The sequence below is a fragment of the Pan troglodytes genome, chromosome X (assembly GCF_028858775.2).
Source record: "Pan troglodytes isolate AG18354 chromosome X, NHGRI_mPanTro3-v2.0_pri, whole genome shotgun sequence".
In the NCBI taxonomy this organism is placed as follows: Eukaryota; Metazoa; Chordata; class Mammalia; order Primates; family Hominidae; genus Pan; species Pan troglodytes.
This window is the reverse complement of record NC_072421.2, coordinates 130,863,815-130,883,996: the sequence shown is the minus strand read 5'-3', so window position 1 is coordinate 130,883,996 and position 20,182 is coordinate 130,863,815. Positions and strand designations below refer to the sequence as shown.

General features: G+C 46.9%; 1 protein-coding gene across 1 annotated transcript in view; it reads left to right on the top strand.

The window, feature by feature from the left end:
* Positions 1-7,692: 7,692 nt before the first annotated feature.
* GPC4 (glypican 4) overlaps positions 7,693-20,182 on the top strand; it is a 113,982-nt gene continuing 101,492 nt past the window's right edge. Inside the window, exon 1 of the mRNA XM_529161.9 lies at positions 7,693-8,595. Coding sequence (XP_529161.3) covers positions 8,436-8,595 — 160 coding nt within the window. The 5' untranslated portion in view covers positions 7,693-8,435. The remainder of the gene's footprint in view (positions 8,596-20,182) is intronic.

The following is a 20,182-nucleotide window of genomic DNA, read 5'->3' as shown; positions in this document are numbered from 1 at the left end:
ATAACTATATCTCCAAAGCCTAAAACAGTGGCAATCCTCAGTAAATACTTGTTGAGTGAAGGAACGAGTAATGGATAAATAAATGAATGCTTTGTATCAGGCAGTGTGCTAATTGCTTTCCAATTACTTCGAGGTATATGTATTTTCTACTCTGTGCCCGGTGCTGAGGGTACAAAAATGAGTTAGGCATGCTTTGGGCCAAGAGGGATGCCCTATATATGTATCTATCGCTCTATCTGTCTATATTTTTAATCCTGATAGTGTAGGCGTGACACACGAGAAAAATAAGGCTCAGGGAGGGTGTTACTTATCTAAGGACACACAGACAGTAAATGGCAGAACCAGGATTTAACTCTGTTTGCTTGGCCCCATAGCCTCTTTCATTGGGTAACACTGCCTTTCTTCTTTCCTTCTTTTTTTTCTTTTTGAGACAAGGTTTTGCTCTGTTGCCCAGGCTGGAGTGCAATGGTGCAATCTCAGCTCATTGCAGCCTCAAACTCCAGGCTCAAGCAATCCTCCCACCTCTCGAGTAACTGTGACTACAGTCAGGTGCCACCATGCCCAGCTAATTTTTTCTTTATTTTTTGTAGAAACAAGGTTTCACCATGTTGCCTCTGCTGGTCTTGAACTCCTGAGCTCAAGTGATCCGCCCACCTCAGCCTCTCAAAGTGCTGGGATTACAGGCATGAGCCCTTGTGCCTGGCCGTATTTATTTTTTGCTCTTCATACAGAATCCCTGGATGAGGAAATGTTGGGCCTTTGTCTCTTTCTTGAGGAGACTGCAACTTGCCACTTTTCAATCCATCCTATGCCTCCCACCCCTTCAGATCATTCTTTCCAATGTACTACTTTGATATCTCCCTCTCTGCTTATAAATCTTCAGTGTCGATAGGCTCAAGATGGCACTGTGACCCCAGGATAATGTGCCTCCATTATCTGGCAACTTACTTCATCATAGTCTCCCAGATGAACCTGTACTCACTCAAGATAATGCCTTCACGGGCCTCTGCTGGCCTCCCGTTCCCCACCCTGGCTCTCTGCCTAGGTGGACTCCCCTTCATCCCACAAGGCCTCAAGGGGTTCCTACCATCTCCAGTCTTGTATCCACCAGCCTTGTACTGAGTTTGATGTTTTCCTGGGCAAGTTTTGGGCTTCGGGTATAGTATAAAATGGCTGTTTCATCAAACTGGGACTCAGAGGATTTCAATTTAAATTTCTGAATGTGTTTCCTCATCCATAAATTAGGGAAAATATGACATACTTCACAGATAATACATGTGAAAGCAATTCATAAACTCCACAGTACTAAACCAATATCAGTTATTATTGTGATATTGTCTTCCCATGAAATACTTTTTAACCAAGGAGTATGATGCTTATAAATGTTATAGGAAGATGGATTTGGGGATTCTCCCTCGGTGGATGGATGCAGAGGAGCATTAGAGGCCAGATGATCTGTTAGGAGGGTGGCTCTACAGTCTAGACAAGAGGTAATGGAAGCTGGATAGGGGTTGATGGTTGTGGAATGGAAAGGAGGATGCAGTAGATCCAAGTGATTGAGACAGTTAGGCAACTACAGCACTGGGAGCCACTGCACAGGCACAAAAACAAAAGTAGGGTGCTGGGGACCTACAGTTGGTGGTTAAATCTGTAAACACGAAGGAGCTCTCTGAGGGAGAAGGAAAGCTAGAGCAAATTTCAGGCAGTAAAGAAAGAATACTGAAGGGATATATGGAATTGGGAGACAGGAATGAATTTACTCACATCAACTCCTTCCAGGTGGCTGATCCTTTAATTACTGGCACTTCTGTAAAAATGTCCAGAGTGACCAAGAAAGAAACCAGCCTTCATAAAAAAGAGCAAACTGGGATTGTTACCAGTGAAGGGTGTCCAGATTCTTGGTGTCTTGAACAAAGAATTAGACAAAACACACAAACAAAGCAAGGAAAGAATGAAGCAACAAAAGCAGACATTTATTGAAAATGAAAGTACACTCCACAAGGTGGGAGCGGGCCTGAGCTTAAGGGCTCAAGAGCTTAGTTACAGAATTTTCTGGGGTTTAAATACCGTCTAGAAGTTTCCCATTGGCCACTTGGTGTACACCCCATGGAAATGAAGTAATGGCCAGCAATCAGAGGCTGAAGGGGAGTTACAAAGATTACACCCTATGCAAACGTTCATTTGGTTGTGGAAAGCAACCAACCAGAGGCTAAAATAATGTTACAAAGTTACACTTCTATGCAAATGAAGAGTTGGCCCCCAATCAGAGGCTGAAGTGAAGTTACAAAGGTTACACCCTATGCAAAAGTCTGATTTGTTGTGGAACCCAACTGATCAGAGGCTGAAGCAAAGTTACAAAGTTACACTCCTATGCAAATGTCTGATTGGTTTCAAAAAGCAACCAATCAGAGGTACTTTCAATTTTCCATCTGCTACACAGAAAAAAGGAAGGGGACTTGCAAAAGGTGTAGCCTCTGGTCCTTTTGTTACTTAGGTGTGGAAAGTTGGGTTTTTCCTTTTGACTTGGTTCTAGGAAGTCAGCGTGAATCAGCCTTAGGTTCCCTGCTTCCAGACCCTATTCTCCTGTCTCAGGATGACTGGCATACATGCATTGCCTTATATTTGCCAGTGTCTTTCTCCATGTATATATGGGTCCTACCTCCCTAAACAGGCTGTCAGATCCTCAAAGGCATCTATCATTTAAGTTTCTGGAACCTTCACAGAACCAACCTTTGTACAAAGTAAACAGAAGATACTGCTTGGTTGCTTGAAAGACAGGCATGGGGCGAGGGAGGAAAGCTACTGGGTGAAATCTGGGCTGAATCTGTCAAACAAACTTTTAAGAGTTCTGAAGCAGTCGCTAACATTTAAAAATCAGGAGGTTTCAAATACAAATGTAGGTCTTTTATTCCCCAGGGAAACTGCCCATCTGGTGAACCTGTACTCTTTTAGGCAATAGGCATGCAAATAAAAATAAAGCCTAAGGCCAGGCGTGGTGGCTCAAGCCTGTAATCCCAGCACTTTGGGAAGCCTAGATGGGCAGATTGCTTGAGTCCAAGAGTTTGAGACCAGCCTGGGCAACATGGCAAAACCCTGTCTCTACAAAAATACAAAAATTAGTGCAGTGGTGTGTACCTGTGATCCCAGCCACTTGGGAGGCTGAGGTGGGACCATTGCTTGAGCCTGGTAGGTGGAGGTTGCAGTAAGCCGAGATTGCACCACTGCACTTCAGCCTGGGCAACAGAGCAAGGCTCTGTCTCAAAAATAAATAAATAAATAAATAAATAAAGCAAGGCTAGAAGACATCTTGGAGGCTGGTAGTGGAGGAACTCTCAAAGAAAATGTGGCCTCTGCTAAGGAGCAAGTGTTGTAGTCATTTTATGCAGACAGTGCTTTGGAGGCCTAAAAGGAGGAGGGGCTAGCTCTGCTTGGAGGAATCCAGGAAAGCTTTCCAGAAGATGTGACTTCTCAGCTGAGTCTTGAAGGATGAGTATGAAAGAATTGTCCAAGAAATGGAGGGGAATGAAAGGATAGCATAAGAAGGGGCAGGGTACAGGTAGAGAAATCCATGCAGGACGGAGAATGATGACACATTCTTGTGGGGCCAGAGCACAGGATACAGGATAGGGAAGGGCCAGTAAGAAAGTTGGAAATGTAGCCTGAGCAAAATGGTGACACCCTGTCTCTACAAAATACAAAAAAAAAAAAAAATTAGCTGGGCATGGTGGCATGTGTCTGTAGTCCCAGCTACTCAGGAGGCTGAGCTGGGAGGATCGCTTGAGCCCAGGAAGGTGGAAGCTATACTCTAGCCTAGGCGACAGAGCCTGCATCAAAAAAAAAGAAAAAAGAAAAAAGAAAAAAAGGTGGGGGGGCAGGCACAGTGGTTCACACCTATAATCCTAACACTTTGGGAAGCCGAGGTGGGAGGATCACTTGAGCCTGGGAGTTCAAGACCAGCCTGGGCAACATGACAAAACGTCTCTACAAAAATCAGCCAGAAGGACATTGTCCAGAAGATGTTGTCAAAGCCTCACTCTGATGGCTGTGTGGGGAATGGGCTGGATACAGGGAAAGACTAGAGGGCTGCAGGCCAACATCTTACCCTAACTAAGGGAGGGAGCTCCCTTCCTTCCTTCTTTTCTTCCCTCCCTTCCCTTCCCCTCCCCTTCCCTCCCCTCCCCTCCCCTCCCCTCTCCTCTCTTCCCTTCTCTCTTTCCTGAAACACGGTCTCATGCTGTCACCCAGGCTGTGGTGCAGTGGCGTGATCACAGTTTACTTCAGCCTCTACCTCCCAGGCTCACTGCAGCCTCTACCTCCCAGGCTCAAGCAATCCTCCTGCCTCAGCCTCCCAAGTAGCTGGGACCACAGGTGTGCGCCACCATGCCTGGATACTTTTTATTTTGTTGTAGAGACAGTCTCACTATGTTGCCTAGGCTGGTCTTGAACTCCTAGGCTCAAGCAATCCCCTTGCCTCGGCCTCCTAACAGATATGAGCCACTGTGTCCAGGCTTGGTTCTTCCCAGCCCCATATTTGGAAATCAGGGTAGCTCCCCAGCAGGCCATGAGAAGTGTCCTCAAAGCTGAGAGAGTAGACCTGGCTCAACCAGTTCTCTTGGATTGGAGGACAGAAGCATGGGAATGCATTCTTTGTTCTCTCTGCCCACCAGCAAATGTACCCTCCCCCTCCCAATGTCATATCAGGGGAAACTCCTGACCTGGGAAAAACAAGTATACCATTAGTGCATTCTATCTAAGCAAGCCTTTGCACACCGTTTATAAAACTGTAAACTCCTTTTGGCTTATACATCTTCCCTTCCTCTAGGACTGAACATTGTCAGGCACATAGGAGGTGTTCAATGAACATTTATCAATCTAAAACAAAGATACTTCCACAGGACCTTGGCAGTTGTACATTCACTGCTGACAGTAAAAGAGACCCAGAGCACTGTGTTCTCTGACCAACAACAACAACAACAACAAAAATAGCATGGGATTTGGTCAGAGGCCTTAGATTTCAGTCTTGGTTTAGCCACCCAAGAGCTCTGTGGCTGTGGAGAAGCCACAGAACCTTGCTGAGGCTTGGTTTGCTTATCAATTAAAAACAAACAAACAAAAAACAAAATATTCTAAGATATGAGGGTGCACCTGGAAGCACTGTGCAAACTTGTAAAGTGCTATATGAACAAAATGTGGTATATCCGTAAATGGAACATTATTCAGTCATAAAAAGGAATGAAGTACTGATACATGTTACCATATGGATGGACCTTGAAAACATGATGCTAAGTGGAAGAAGTCAGACACAAAAGCCCTGTATTGTATGATTCCATTTCTACAAAATGTCTGGAACAGGCAAATCCATAGAGACAAAGCAGATTAGTGGTTTGTAGGGACTGGAGGGAGAAGAGAATGAACTTTGAGTGCTTAATGGGTATGTGGTCTCCTTTTGGAGTGATGAAAATGTTCTGTAACTAGTGGTGATGATTGTACATTATGATTGTACTAAATGCCACTGAAGTGTGCATTTCAAAATGGTTAAAATGATACCAAATTGCGTATGTGTGTGCTTTTTACCACAATTCTAAAAAGCAAAAAAAAAAAAGTTATATGACGGTTAATCAGCCTGAGAAGTCATCGATTTTTGCAGTCAACATGCAGTCTCTATTTTTTGGCGTTGAGAGAACTTACAAGGAGTAGGTGCATCTCCACTAAGAAGCCTCTTCTGAAGACAGCAGGGATGGGAGTGGGAGAGGGAAGAAGGAGTTCTGGCCCATCTGAAAAGAAAGCTTCCCTTCTGTATGGTATTTGTTTCGTAGATTGCCAGTTGTTCACCCTGTTTGTATTTAAATGAAAGGAGGCTTTGAAGTGGGAGCCGCCTCTGAGCACGGCTTGGGGTTCCTGCCTCCCTTGGTAAAGTTCAGACTTGTCCAGATCTGTTTGTAGCCAGAGGTTACTGTTTCTGGTGGAAAAGGCTCAAGTTTGGGTTAATAATACATTATGAGGAAGAGCAGGAGTAAACCTGGGGAGGGCAGGGGCGGCGGGGGGGAGCGGCGGCAACGAATGAGTTCCTCCCAGCCTTGGTGTGAGAAGTAGCTTTCTGATTTGGCCTTCAAGGTTCAGGAGTATCATTTTCTCTCTTACGGTCACTGGCTTCCATTTTATAATAATGCTGGTTGCATCTCAGAGCATATTCTCCTTGGTGAAGAACATCTTTAAGTAAATGTATCAATCAATGAAAATTAAAAGTGCTCAGCTAAGCCCTAGCAATGCCTTCAGGACTTGATGGTTACCAGTTTAAGGAAAGTCTTGAAAATGGCAGGAAATTCAATTGTACTTGAGTTTGCACATTAAAAAAATTGCTCTCCTAGTTTCAGAGTTAAATGTTCAGCCAGCCCACAGAAATTGGAAGTCACAGTTATAGACGGGTCACACAGTCTGTTCGTGTTGATAGTCTGTTAACAAAATGTAGAAGAGTCTGCAAGCAGGTATTCAAAATAACAGCTCCTCATAGCCAGCCATGTCAACGTGGTTTACAAACAACAGTGGAGAAAGTCTCAACAAACCCTCTGAGGGTGATAACTGTAATGATGGTTCGTATCTTTGCCCTATGTAATTTTATGGGAATTGAGAGTCTAGCCAAATAATAAGTTCCAGCCCTTTTTATCTGCCCAGTTCCCAGCACACTCCCGAGGTGTCTGAGGCACTTCTCAACCCAACCTCTTAAAGCAGATTGTAACAATAACAACGGTAATGACAAGTTCCCGAGCTGCACAGTTCCCTTCATTTAAGGAGCGCTGGGAGCTTCAAAAAAACACTCATTAATGGAATCTGACAAAGCTTGCAAGATGGGAAGTCTCTCCCATTTCCAGTTTTCTGGTGGAAAAGTGGGGACTGAGTCCCAGAGGGGTGTCATTCTCTCTCAAGGGGCTTGAGGGGGTAGGGGGTTTGGGGGTCCTGGGCTACCATTATTCCATGAAATTCGAGAGTCAAGAGTCCCGGGTTCTGGACGCCCCCTTCCCCGGCGTGCTATTTACCAAGTCGCTTCCCATTTCTGGGCCCCAGTTCCCCTACCTAATAGAAGGAAGGGTTGGGCCAAATGGTCTCCAAGATCTCTGCGGTCAACCCTGTCTTTGCCCCCTCACCTCGCGGTTGGGGGTTTCTCCCGCTTCAGGGTTCGGTTAGACTTGTAGTAGAACCAGGTCGGGGGTGGGAGTGGCGTCGAGGGGTTGGAGTGTTGCGGATGCGGGAAGGAGAATGCCTGATGGGGTCCTGGACAAACTGGTGTTTCACGAGTACCGTCCTATGGGAAGCAGGTCTGGGGAGACCAGGTGAGGCTCTAGGACGAGCTCGGAGCCCCAAATACCCCTGCTGCCTGCAGCGAAACAATGCGAGTAATGCGCCTTCCCCCCCAGCCCGGGAGCTGCGCGGATAGGAGCGTCCGCGGGTGCGGGATGGCAGCGGGGAGGCGGATATCGCGGCGGGAGGGCTCCGCGCGGCTTTTGCCCATAGGCGGCGGGTCAGGTGGCCGCGCGCAAGAAGGCCTGCGGCTCAGACGTGGGCTTCGGGACAAGTCCCAGGCCGTCCCGTTCCCCAGAACCTGGGCCCTTCAGCCCGGAGTAGTTGGCCTTCCCTTTGCGGTTGGGGGGCGGTGGGCTGGCTCCCCGCCTCCGAGGAGGAGGGGAGGAAGGAGGAGCCGGGTGGGGCGTGTCACGCGAAGGAGCGCCCGGCGCCCGGTGCGGCCCCCTAGGAAGTGGATTTGGCCGCTCCGGATCCAACCCGGCTTCCAGGTTTTCTCCCGGCCCGGCCCAGCGTGCTCCCGCCTGTCTCCGGCCCCCCCCCCGACGCCCGCCCCCTCCCCCCGAGTGCCGCCCGCTTGGCCAAGTTTGCGGAGCGTCGCCGCGCACGCCGGCCAGTCAATCAGCGGCAGAGCTGAGAAGGGCACAGCCGCGCGGCGGAGGGCAGAGTCAGACGAGCCGAGTCCAGCCGGACGAGCGGACCAGCGCAGGGCAGCCCAAGCAGCGCGCAGCGAACGCCCGCCGCCGCCCACACCCTCTGCGGTCCCCGCGGCGCCTGCCACCCTTCCCTCCTTCCCCGCGTCCCCGCCTCGCCGGCCAGTCAGCTTGCCGGGTTCGCTGCCCCGCGAAACCCCGAGGTCACCGGCCTGCGCCTCTGCTTCCCTGGGCCGCGCGCCGCCTCCACGCCCTCCTTCTCCCCTGGCCCGGCGCCTGGCACCGGGGACCGTTGCCTGACGCGAGGCCCAGCTCTACTTTTCGCCCCGCGTCTCCTCCGCCTGCTCGCCTCTTCCACCAACTCCAACTCCTTCTCCCTCCAGCTCCACTCGCTAGCCCCCGACTCCGCCAGCCCTCGGCCCGCTGCCGTAGCGCCGCTTCCCGTCCGGTCCCAAAGGTGGGAACTTGTCCGCCCCGGCCCGCACCATGGCACGGTTCGGCTTGCCCGCGCTTCTCTGCACCCTGGCAGTGCTCAGCGCCGCGCTGCTGGCTGCCGAGCTCAAGTCGAAAAGTTGCTCGGAAGTGCGACGTCTTTACGTGTCCAAAGGCTTCAACAAGAACGATGCCCCCCTCCACGAGATCAACGGTAGGTGGGCACACCCGGGAGGTGGGCGCAGAGACCGACACCTCGGGAAGGGAGGCTGCAACTCCCTTCCCCCGCCCCGCCGCCCCCTGCGCCGGACGCAGGTACACTAGAGGGAGAAATGGGCAGTCGAGAGGGCAGGAGCGAGCGAGCGAGAGAGCCAGGCAGCCCGGGCGCAGGACGTTCCCCGCGGGCGCAGCGCTCCCCTCTTCCCAGCACTGCGAGCGGAGGGGCGCCGCCGGGTTGCCCGGTGCGACTGTCGCGCTCCGCTCCCCGCCTCCGCTCCTCCTCTCCCCCCTGCATTATTCGCCGTCCCGGGAAGCCCCTGAGGACTGTGGCCCTCAAAGTGCGTGTCACCGGCTACTTCTCCTTTTCCGGGTTGAACTCCTTATAAGACGCCCCGCTTTGTTGTATGGGTGAGGAGAGGCCGGGTGGGGGTGGGGGTCGCCAGTGGGGTGTGGTGGAGGGAAACGTCCCGGAGCTTGCTAGATTCTGGGGGTCGCAAAACGTGGAACTTGAATTGATGTTTCATTGATGTTCTTTTAAAACTCTCTCCCCGCCTCTCTTGCACCGCTGACACTGATTAGGAGTTTTAGTAGCCGCAACCGCTTCAGAAGTCGCCTTTAAAAAGCAAACGACTACCCCCACTCTCCACCCCTCCAAACCCTGACTTTTGGGAACTCTCCTACTTTCCGGAAGGTATCGGACCAGAGGAGTATTTTTCCCCTCTTTTTTCTTACCTCATTTTAAGGGTTAATTGCACTTTCAATTACAGACCTTTGAAAGGACTGATTACAGGAAACCTGAATCTCAGTTTGGAGATGGTTATGCAAATAGAGACGGCTTAGCCTGTGAGAAAGTTCACCGGATTTTGGCGCCGGTGGGGTGGGATGGGGGGTGTATGGGGGTATTTGTGAAAGCCCCTCTCGGAGCGCTGGGGAGGCAGCGTTCGGCGGGTGCCCTGCGTCCCTCCCAGCGAAGCTGGCGGCGGTGTCCGGCCGGGTCCCCTCCGGGTCGCACTGTCTTCTTAGCAGCGGCCAACTGTTGCGCGCAGCCCCGCCGGCCGCGCAGGTAGCCCGTTCGCCCTGGGGGCTCAGAAAGCACCACGAATCTAGCTGGCTGGTGGCCAGCATAATCTAACGGAGGAGTGAGAGATTCGAGCCCGGGGGGGTGCTGAGCCTCCACTCCGAACCTTTCATGGAAGTGAGTGGAGCGCGCCTTTGCCTTGTCGTGCTGGTCTCCGGGTGGGGCGGGCAGGGGGCCGGCAGCCAGCAAAGGAAATACTGTAATTTCAACCAGGCGCTTCCAAAGGCTTAGGAAGATTTGGGGGTCATTTTTTGGAAGGGCTATTAATAACCTTGGAGATTAAGTGCAGTCATCAATTACATATAAATTACAAAGGTAATTGAGGGAAGTTGCTGGGCACTTTCGGAGTGTAACTGGCGTCTGTCTAGAAATAGAAGCGAAGAAATTGTTGGAGCAGCCCAGGCGCCCACTGCACCTTGGCAGTTACCAAATAACATGCTCACTACTGATTAGACACTGTTTGCCCTTCAGCTGCCTGTCTTTTGGGGAGCTCAAGTATGTCCTCAAAGCGGCACGATTTTATTGGTTGTAGAGCCCTGAAAAGCCCTCTTTCTTTCCCTTCCTCCTGCCCCGCCAGAAAAAAAATGAAGTGAACCAGCAGCCGCTGAAGCTTGGGGACTCTGCAGGTCAAACCTGGGGCCTTTGTGCCCTGCACAGTTTAGGCCTGGGCACAGCGGAGATGATTGGCGTGAAGGTTACAGTTGTCATTCCCACATTTTGAAGGGGTAGATGCAGCTCTGCACTTAATGGGAATGTGACAAGGTTTCATCTTCTGCTCATGCAAACAATATGTGCCTTTGATATTGACTGCAGGCATTCAGGGAGTGGGGTTGTGAAACTGCCCTCCCCAGTTTCCCCAACTTTGCTCTGTGCAGTCTTTCGCTGTGGCAGGGCATCTTCCCCAGCCAGCATCTCAGGAAAAAGGAAGCTTGAAGGGTGCTCAGAGACTCTGTGCTAGGTGTTCCCTTTGATTGTCATCATCCCCAGAAATCACCTGAGGGATATTTTGCATATATGTCTATCTGGACATTCCCCCATGCCAAAGATAGGGGAGTTATTAGTGACCAGCAGCAGGAAATGGAAGCTAATGTGCTCACACGCAAAACATTTTATTCTTTTTGTCTTGTCCTTCATCTCCCTCCCAGGGCTGCTGCTTTTATTTCCCCTTTTGAATGACCTACTGGACTGCATTCTCCTGAGGAACAAAGGAAGTGCCTTTTTAGCTGGAATCCTTGGAAGACCACCAAGGACTTTAGCTCATGCAGTGCAATTTCGCACCACTTTCAACAATAACAAAAATGCATGACTGAATGGCTCAAAAATGTGGAGTGTTAGAGGCATTCATTTGAGTCTAGGACACTGTCACAACACAGACAGACCCAAGTAAATACCTTTAGACGGCCAGTATAGAAACAGGCGTAATCTTTACCATCACCCTGGCCTCTCCAGATGCATACATTAGCCTTGTCTTCTCTGAGCTACACTCAGATAATTTTGGTCATTTTTTAAGGGGGATAGTCAATATAGTGACTTGTATTCAGCCTAGGTCTGGATGGATTAATTGCCAGGCACTTTGCCTGGGATGGGGAATGTGCTTTTTTCAGTGCAAAACACCCAGGATCATTTTCCAGGTGAAGTATCACAAAGTCTGGGTACCTAGCTCATTGAGCCCCAGGCTCAGCCCAAGTTTAATGTTTTATTCCAGATGGCCTTGCACTTGCCTTCTAGAGGTTTGAACAGGCTTTAAGAATACTCCATGTTCTGGAGGAGTCTCAGTCTTTATAGATCATAGTTAGGATAATCTGATGTGCTCTCAAGGGTGTCAGGGAGTACATCATGCTGACAGGGCTTCCAACTGAGGTCCTGCATTGCCTGTCTGCTTGACCCCTGTACTTTTCAAATAATGCTGAGTCCAGGTGCCATGATCAAAAGGGATCTTTAACACAAAGATTATGTTTTTGTTCAGCTTTCAATGGCCATGTACTTTTGGAGCGCCCACTATGTGCAGTATCCTCTGCTCAGCATTGTGGAGACAGCAAGAAAGGCAGGAGGGGCTTCTGCCACCACGACCTTTCCTATTAGTAAGGAGATAAGCCACGCACACACAAAATTAGAATACAACACAGTGGTGATAAGTGCCATACAAGCGATACAGATGACGAGAAGGGAGTGCCCAGGCATTTCAAAGAGAGAAGGGATTTAGGACTCTAATACTATAGAATATTAACTGGGTAAAGCTAGTTCACTAGTAAAAATGAAAATACTAATGAAGATAAGTTTAAAAATCTAACCATTTTCATTATGCCTCCCTCCATAAAGACAAAGGTAAAGGGTATGCAACAATGGGCATTTTATTACTCATCTATGTTGAAATTGTTTTTAAGAGTGAGGCAATGGGTTAGAAGCGTTCATGAACTTGCCAAAGGTCCTCTTCACAATGACATTGAATGATACTCAGAACTTTGTGCCCTAGTTGCAGTTTTGGAGTTTTTATTTCTTGTTCCCTTCTGTGTTCATGAGCAATGCACCTATGATCATGTGCTCACACACACATACATATGTACATGCACAAAGGATTCCAGGACTCCTATAAGCTGTTATGACTACGTGGAAAAAAAGTACGTGTGTATGTGTGTCGGAGAGGTAGCAATACTTTCTAATAGTGAGTTGATTATATATGACACACAGCATGTGTCTTTAAGATTTGTATTCCGCCTTCCCCACCGTAAGTAATGTGTTGGATTTTGCAATGAATCTGTGATCTCCTGTTTTGTTGGAATCATCAGTTTGGCTCTGTGTTTCACTTGGGGAGGGTCGAATTGAGCCACAGGGCCTATCACTGTAGAAATTGTCCCAAGTAGTTTACAGGAGGTATCTTCTGGACATGTTCAAAAAAGAATTTAGTTAAAGTTCTGGCTTATGCAGCTCAGTCTCTGGTTAGAACATATAAATATAAAATGTCTGATTCAGCATAATTACTGTTTTCCTTTTTTATTTGATTCACGTTGGGTTGCATGCAATTTCAGGATTAACTGGAGACTAGACTGAGGAATGAAAAAGGAAGTTTTTTGTTATGTGTACAAGGGAAACAACATTGGCGTTAATCTGAGGCAGTTGGAAGTGAGTCTCTCTGGCTCCCCAATGACATTAACTGTTTTAGCACTGAGGTTTTTTTCTTATTTATGTTTTTAAAAATGTATTTTGGCCTCATGATAAGAGTTCGTAGCTATTGAATGCTTTCTCTGGGCCTGGCCCTATACCAAGGAACTTACATGATTGTCTCATTTAAAACCCACAACAACCATATGACATCAGAATTATCATCTCCATTTTATAGACAAGAAAACAAATTCAAAGGGATTATGAAATATGTTCACAATCTTATAGCTAATGAATAACAGAGGTGGGATTTGAACCCAGGTCTTATCTGTTCTAGAGTATGGTTCATGCTATGTTGTACAGATAGTAAGACAAGAAAGTACCTTCTCTATTCCCATAGAGGTTGTTGAGATATAAAGTATGGGAGGACCTTCAGCTAACTAGTAACAGACCATCATCAAAACAGCACAATTTTCGTGTTATAGTGGAGAGGATCCAGTCACATCTTTTGTAGACAAAATGTCAAACCCAGACATAGACAATCTAGTGTTAATGGTAGAAGGAATATAAATTGTATTTCCTGGACAATACAATTGAGGAGCCAATGAGGGTTTCTGAGGGAGGGGAATGTCGTCAGTCAAGCTGTTTTAGGAAGATAACTAGTGGCTCTTTGGGTTAAGGGTTGGCGAGGCAAGAGATAAAGACAGGGAGGTCTGTCAGCAGACTCTTTTTAAATAGTTCTTAACTGGTCTACCTGCCTCTTGTCTGTCCCCCCCTCCTAAATCCCTGTTCTATCCTGAACATCGCCAGCTTAATTTCCTTACATCACTGCTTTGATTAGAGTTATTCCTGTGCTTTGAGCTTCAGTGGCTCCAAGCATCTCAAATGATACTTCTTTCATTGAGTCACTTCTGAACTCTCCAGGGTTATGTGCCCACTTCTTCCTAATTCCCTGTTGGAACCAGTCCATGGTCTTTGTACATAACTGCCTTGTATTATAGTTAACTGTGTGTGCAGGTACGTGTTTGTCTTCTCAACTGGAAGCAACTTGAGGGCAAAGATGGCAACTCCTCGTCTTGTCTGTGGGTAGCAGTACCAAGTGTGGTAGGTCAGTGCAATATTTGTTAAACAAGTGGGAGAATAACATAGCCAATTCTATTGTGTTCTCTGTCAGACACTAGTGCTACAATGAGATTATACTGCCTTGATGATAGATTGTCATTCCATGGTCTGTTGATCTCCTAGGAATCTTTTGGATCTAAACACTTTTTTTTTTTTTTTTTTAAGGCAGGGTCTCACTGTTGCCCAGACTGGAGTGCAGTGGCGTGATCTTGCCTCATCGCAACCTCTGCCTCCCAGGCTCAAGCAATTCTCCTGCCTCAGCCTCCAGAGTAGCTGGGATTATAGGCATGAGCCACTACCGCCTGGCTAATTTTTTTTTTTTTTTTTTTTTCCGAGATGAAGTTTCGCTCTGTTGCCCAGGCTGGATTGCAGTCGCGTGATCTCAGCTCACTGCAATCTCCACCTCCTGGGTTCAAAGGATTCTCTTGCCTCAGCCTCCCGAGTAGCTGGGATTATAGGCGTGTGCCACCATACCCGGCTAATTTTTGTATTGTTAGTAGAGACGTGGTTTCACCATGTTGGCCAGGCTGGTCTGGAACTCCTGACCTCAGATGATCCAGCCTCCCAAAGTGCTGGAATTACAGGCATGAACCACCATTCCAGGCCTGTATCTAAACACTTTGAAGTGAAATAAATTTAAAGTAAATATGCATATGTTGGTATAGCTTGGAGAACGTTTTTATTCTTTTGGGGGAGTGCTTGTCTTTACCACTTCATTAATAACTGAATGCTTATAGGATTTTCTTTTTTTTTTTGAAACAGAGTTTCGCTCTTGTTGCCCAGGCTGGAGTGCAATGGCACGATCTCAGCTCTCTGCAACCTCCGCCTCTGGTTCAAGCGATTCTCCTGCCTCAGCCTCCAGAGTAGCTGGGATTACAGGCATGCACCACCATGCCCGGCTAATTTTGTATTTTTAGTAGAGACGGAGTTTTTCCATGTTGGTCAGGCTGGTCTTGAACTCCTGACCTCAGGTGATCCACCTCGGCCTCCCAAAGTGCTGGGATTACAGGCATGAACTACTGCACTGGCCAGGAATTTTTCAGAAAGATTCAGAATTGTTTTTCTTAATGCCTTGAGATACACTTCTTTAAAGAATGAACAGTTGAGACTGTTGTGATTAGGCAATTCAGAGCAAATTTACCACATGCAACTGTTCAGTGTGCATCAGTTACCTTTTAACACAAAAAAACTCAAGTTTATTGTCTTTACCAAGAAGAACACAAGCTTTAAAGGGTATCAGAATATTTTATATAAATAAACAGACATACTAAAATACAAACAGGTAAAAACTAGCATTTTCAAATCTACTTGGTTAAACATCTGTTGCTTACTATAGAGAACATGAAAGTGCAGAAAATGCATGAAGCGATTCCATCCTGGAGGTAATTTGAAATATTATGTTTAAGTTCTGATGCATTTAATTCAGCAATCTGGTGGGAGAGAAAAATCAAAGAGCTGCATCAGCCAGGTATTCAACTTTTGAGAAAGAAACTCTAACAAATGTTAGAAATTAGGGGAAAAAATTGAATGGGAGAGTTAAAAAAGTCAATAACCTCCAGGAAGCCTGGAAACTATGTAAAAACATCTTATTGGAAGCCCAGATAAATGTGTGCCAGACATCAAAAAGACCAACTGCTCGGGGGAAGAAAAAAAGAACCCGGCATGACTAACTGGCAGAGTAAAAGAGGCTGCTTCAGGGAAAAAGGCATCTTTCACAAAATACAAAGAGTTTAAGCCAGAAGAGGGAAGTCCACTAGGTTTGACAAGGCCCAGGTACAAACTAGAAATTAAGTGGGCTGACAGAGAATTGAAGTTGAATCTTGCAAGGGATTTGAAAGATGGCACGTGTGATAATAATGGTGAAAAGGGTAGGTTGAGTCCAACCTATCTGGGGAGAAGCAATATGGCTTCTTTAAGGGTAAACCATGCCTGATTGATCTCTCGGGATTCTTTGTGTGGAAAAAAAAGCATGAGGATACAGGGAAGCAGACATACATCATTTAGGTTTTTAAAAAATTATGCAATGGGATTCTAAGGCAAAGAATATTCAGAAAATATATTTACTTTGAGATAGGTGGGGATAGTTGGACAGAGAGGGAGAGTGAGGGAGGGAAGAGACTCCACTGTTGTAGATGGAGTAGTTTACATGGAGAAGACATGGCTTGTTAGGATGAGTAGTTCTAGCCTAACTCTGGCAAATTTGTTGTCAAATACCTTTGGTGAGGTTCTTCCCTCTTTGAAAAATGGGGTGAAATTGAACCACCTGGCACCTGAGGAGCTTTTAAAATATACTAATGCCTGGGTACCACCCCATACCAATGAAATTATACTTTTTTCAGGAAGGACTAGGCCATGATGGATGGACGGATGGATGGATGTGTGTGTGTGTGTGTGTGTATATTTTTTTTTTTGAGATGGAGTCTTGCTCTTGTCACCCAGGCTGGCATGCAATGGCGTGATCTCAACTTACTGCAGCCTCCACTTCCTGGGTTCAAGCGATCCTTCTGCCTCAGCTTCCCGAGTAGCTGGGACTACAGGTGTGTGCTGCCACACCCGGCTGATTTTTTGTATGTTTAGTAGAGATGGGGATTCACCATGTTGGCCAGGCTGGTCTTGAACTCCTGGCCTCAAGTGATCCACCCACCTTGGCCTCCCAAAGTATTGGTATTACAGGCGTGAGCCACTGTGCCTGGCCCATGGTAGTTTTTTTTAATTTTCTTTTTTTTTTTTTTTTTTTTTGAGACGAAGTCTTGCTCTGTTGCCAAGGCTGGGTGCAATGGCATGATCTCCACTCACTGCAACCTCCGCCTCCTGGGTTCAAGTGATTCTCCTGCTTCAGCCTCCTGAGTAGCCGGGATTACAGGAGCGCACCACCACTCCTGGCTAATTTTTTATATTTTTAGTAGAGAAAGGGTTTCACCATGTTGGCCAGGCTGGTCTCGAACTCCTGACCTCGTGATCCGCCCGCCTCGGCCTCCCAAAGTGCTGGGATTACAGGTGTGAGCCACCATGCCTGGCCTAGGTCCCTTCCATCTCTGAGATTCTATTATTCTAAATTTTCCAATGAGATTCATCACAAAGTATTGTTTGAGATAAAGCCTTTAGTTTAGAATCAGTGCATGGTTGTTTTAATTTTGGCTAACTTGGATTTAAGAGAAAGGTGTGTCAAACATGGAGGAAAATGTTTTCAATCAAGATATAAGTGTGAACCACAACTGAGTGCTGCTTTGCTGCAGGTAGAGACATAAGACAAGCACAATGAGAATACTTTGGAAAGAATTAGAACAGAATCCAGCCTTGCTGTCATTTATTGATTAAGTGTCAACATGCTAGGTGATATTTCTTCCCTTTTTCTTTATTGGTAAAATTAAAATAAATCTCTTTATCCCTTACTTTAATGTCCTCTTTGCCATGTGTTTATTCTCTTCAAGTATCTTATCAAGAAATAGAAGTACAGTAAATCCCTAGGCTTCTAGCTGGTGCAACCATCCAGAACACAGCTGGGAATGTGGAAGTAAGCAGAAAAGCCAAATGATGGAAACAGCTGTCATAAAGCCCATGCATTCTATGTGGAGAAAAGGCCTTCAGAAATTTATTATCAGCAATCATTGAATGGCTCCTGTATCCAGAGCAGTATGCTGGGTGCAGGGGATTCCAAGAGGTGTCAAGCAGGAATCAAGCTTTTGAGGAACTTGCATTCAAATTAGGTAGATAGGGTTTATACGTGAGAAGATAAAATGCTTTGGTTATCCAGTTTCCCAGTCTATGGCAGATTAGAAGTAGCAAATGGTATTGGTTGGGGGCCGATGGGAATCACAGGAAGGGATCGTGTTAGAGGCAGGTAAGACTTGACATCTGGAAGAAGTGAGAGAGGACAGTTGGAGGATGACCAGAAGCTGAACGGGAGACCCAGAACTTGCTGATCTTGGCAGTTTGGATCTCCTAGAATGGGCGAATGCTCAAAGCCACCTTTGTAACCATAATCATCGAGGGCACTAGTATATTTCATTACAGTATTAAATAATGGTGTTTGGCTTATTCTGATTTAAAAGTTCAGAAAGTACATTTTAGAAAGAGTTCCATTACTGGGCACGGTGGCTCACGCCTGTAATCCCAGCACTTTGGGAGGCCGAGGTGGGCGGATCACCTGAGGTTGGGAGACCAGCCTGACCAACATGGAGAAACCCCGTCTCTACTAAAAATGCCAAAATTAGCCAGGCGTGGTGGCACATGCTTGTAAGCCAGGCGTGGTGGCACATGCTTGTAATCCCAGCTACTCGGGAGGCTGAGGCAGGAGAATTAGTTGAACCCGGGAGGTGGAGGTTGCAGTGAGCCGAGATTGAGCCATTGCACTCTAGCTTGGGCAACAAGAGTGAAACTCTGTCTCAAAAAAAAAAAAAAAAAAAAAAAAAAGTTCTATTGGAAATATTCAAAATATGAAAACTACCCTTAAGGGGGAAATTTAGTTAACTTACACATTTACCTATCTAGAGCACCCAGTTTCCCAACAGTGCTGGATCAACAAGGAGTCAATCTACGTGTCACTTTGTCTTTTTATTTTAAAAAATGTGTTAAAAATTGTATATTATTAATTCAGTGGCTTTTCCACCTCAGAGCTTGTGGTTTATGATTTTGTTCCTCTGCACCTTCTTTTTTTTTTGAGACAGGGTCTCACTCTTTTGTCCAGGCTGGAATGCAGTGGCATGATCTCTGCTCACTGCAACCTCTGCCACCCAGGTTCAAGAGATTATCCCTCAGCCTTCCAAGTAGCTGTGATTATAGGCGTGCACCACCACGTCCAGCTAATTTGTATATTTTTAGTAGAGATGGGCTTTCACCATGTTGGCCAGGCTGGTCTCGAACTCCTGGCCTTAAGTGATTCTGCCTTGGCCTCCCAAAGTGCTGGGACAGGCGTGAGCCACCACGCCCGGCCCCTCTGCACCTTCTTTTTTTTTTTTTGAGGCAGAGTCTTGCTCTGTCGCCCAGGCTGGAGTGCAATGGCGCATTCTCCACTCACTGCAACCTCCGCCTCCCGGGTTCAAGCAATTCTTCTGCCTTAGCTTCCTGAGCAGCTGAGATTACAGGTGTGCCCCACCACGCCTAGCTAATTTTTGTATTTTTTAGTAGAGACGGGGTTTCTCCATGTTGGTCATGCTGGTCTTGAACTCCTGACCTCATGATCCGCCCACCTTGGCCTCCCAAAGTGCTGGGGTTACAGGCGTGAGCCACCACACCTGGCCCCTCTGCACCTTCTTTTGAAAGCCCTCTAGAACATCTAGGTTCAACTTAGTTCCTGATACTGTACTACCTGCTGTGGTCAGTTTAGGGAACTGAGTTTTGACCTGAAGTCAACAACAGTTGGTTCCTCGTTAAGGGTGACACATTTGAATACTGGTTTCCCTTGTAAACATTTACCAAACTAGGTAAATGTATAATCATAAGAAACACTAGAAGTTAAGGATAGTGTCTGACTATGTAGCTATTTGAACCTTAAAAAAAAGCAAAGCTTGGCTGGGCATGGTGGCTCTCGCCTGTAATCCCATCACTTTGGGAGGTCGAGGCAGGCAGATCACTTGAGGCCAGGAGTTCAAGACCAGCCTGGCCAACATGGTGAAACCCCTTCTCGACTAAAAACACAAAAATTAGCTGGGGTGTGGTGGTATGCACCTGTAATCCCAGCTACTCGGGAGGCTGAGGCACAAGGATTGCTTGAACTTGGGAGGCAGAGATTGCAGCAAGCCAAGATCACACCACTACACCCCAGCTTGGGCGACAGAGTGAGACTCTGTCAAAAAAAAAAAAAAAGGCAGCTCTATGTGCCCTATCATGCCAGATCTGAGAGACCATGTATCCCCAGTTCCTAACATACTGCATGGCATGTGGTAGGTGCTCAGGAACGTTAAGCATGACTTTTTGTTTCTGTACTCATTCCAGGACGAGATATTTTTATTCATATCTGCTGTGCTCTTACTCTATTCTTCTAAAATTCATATGTTGAAATCCTAACCCTCAAGGTGATGGTATTAGGAGGTGGAGTCTCTGGGAGGTAAACCCTCATGAATGTGATTAGTGCCCTTATAAAAGAGGCCCCAGAGAAAACCGTTAACACTTGCGCCACATGAAATTACGGTGAGAAGATGGCCCTCTATGAGGAAGCATGCCCTTACCAGAACCCAATCTACCAGCATCTTGATCTTGGACTTCCTGGCCTCCAGAACTGCAAGCAATAAATTTCTGTTGTTTAGAAGCCACCCAATCTTTGGTATTTTGTTTTAGCAGCCCA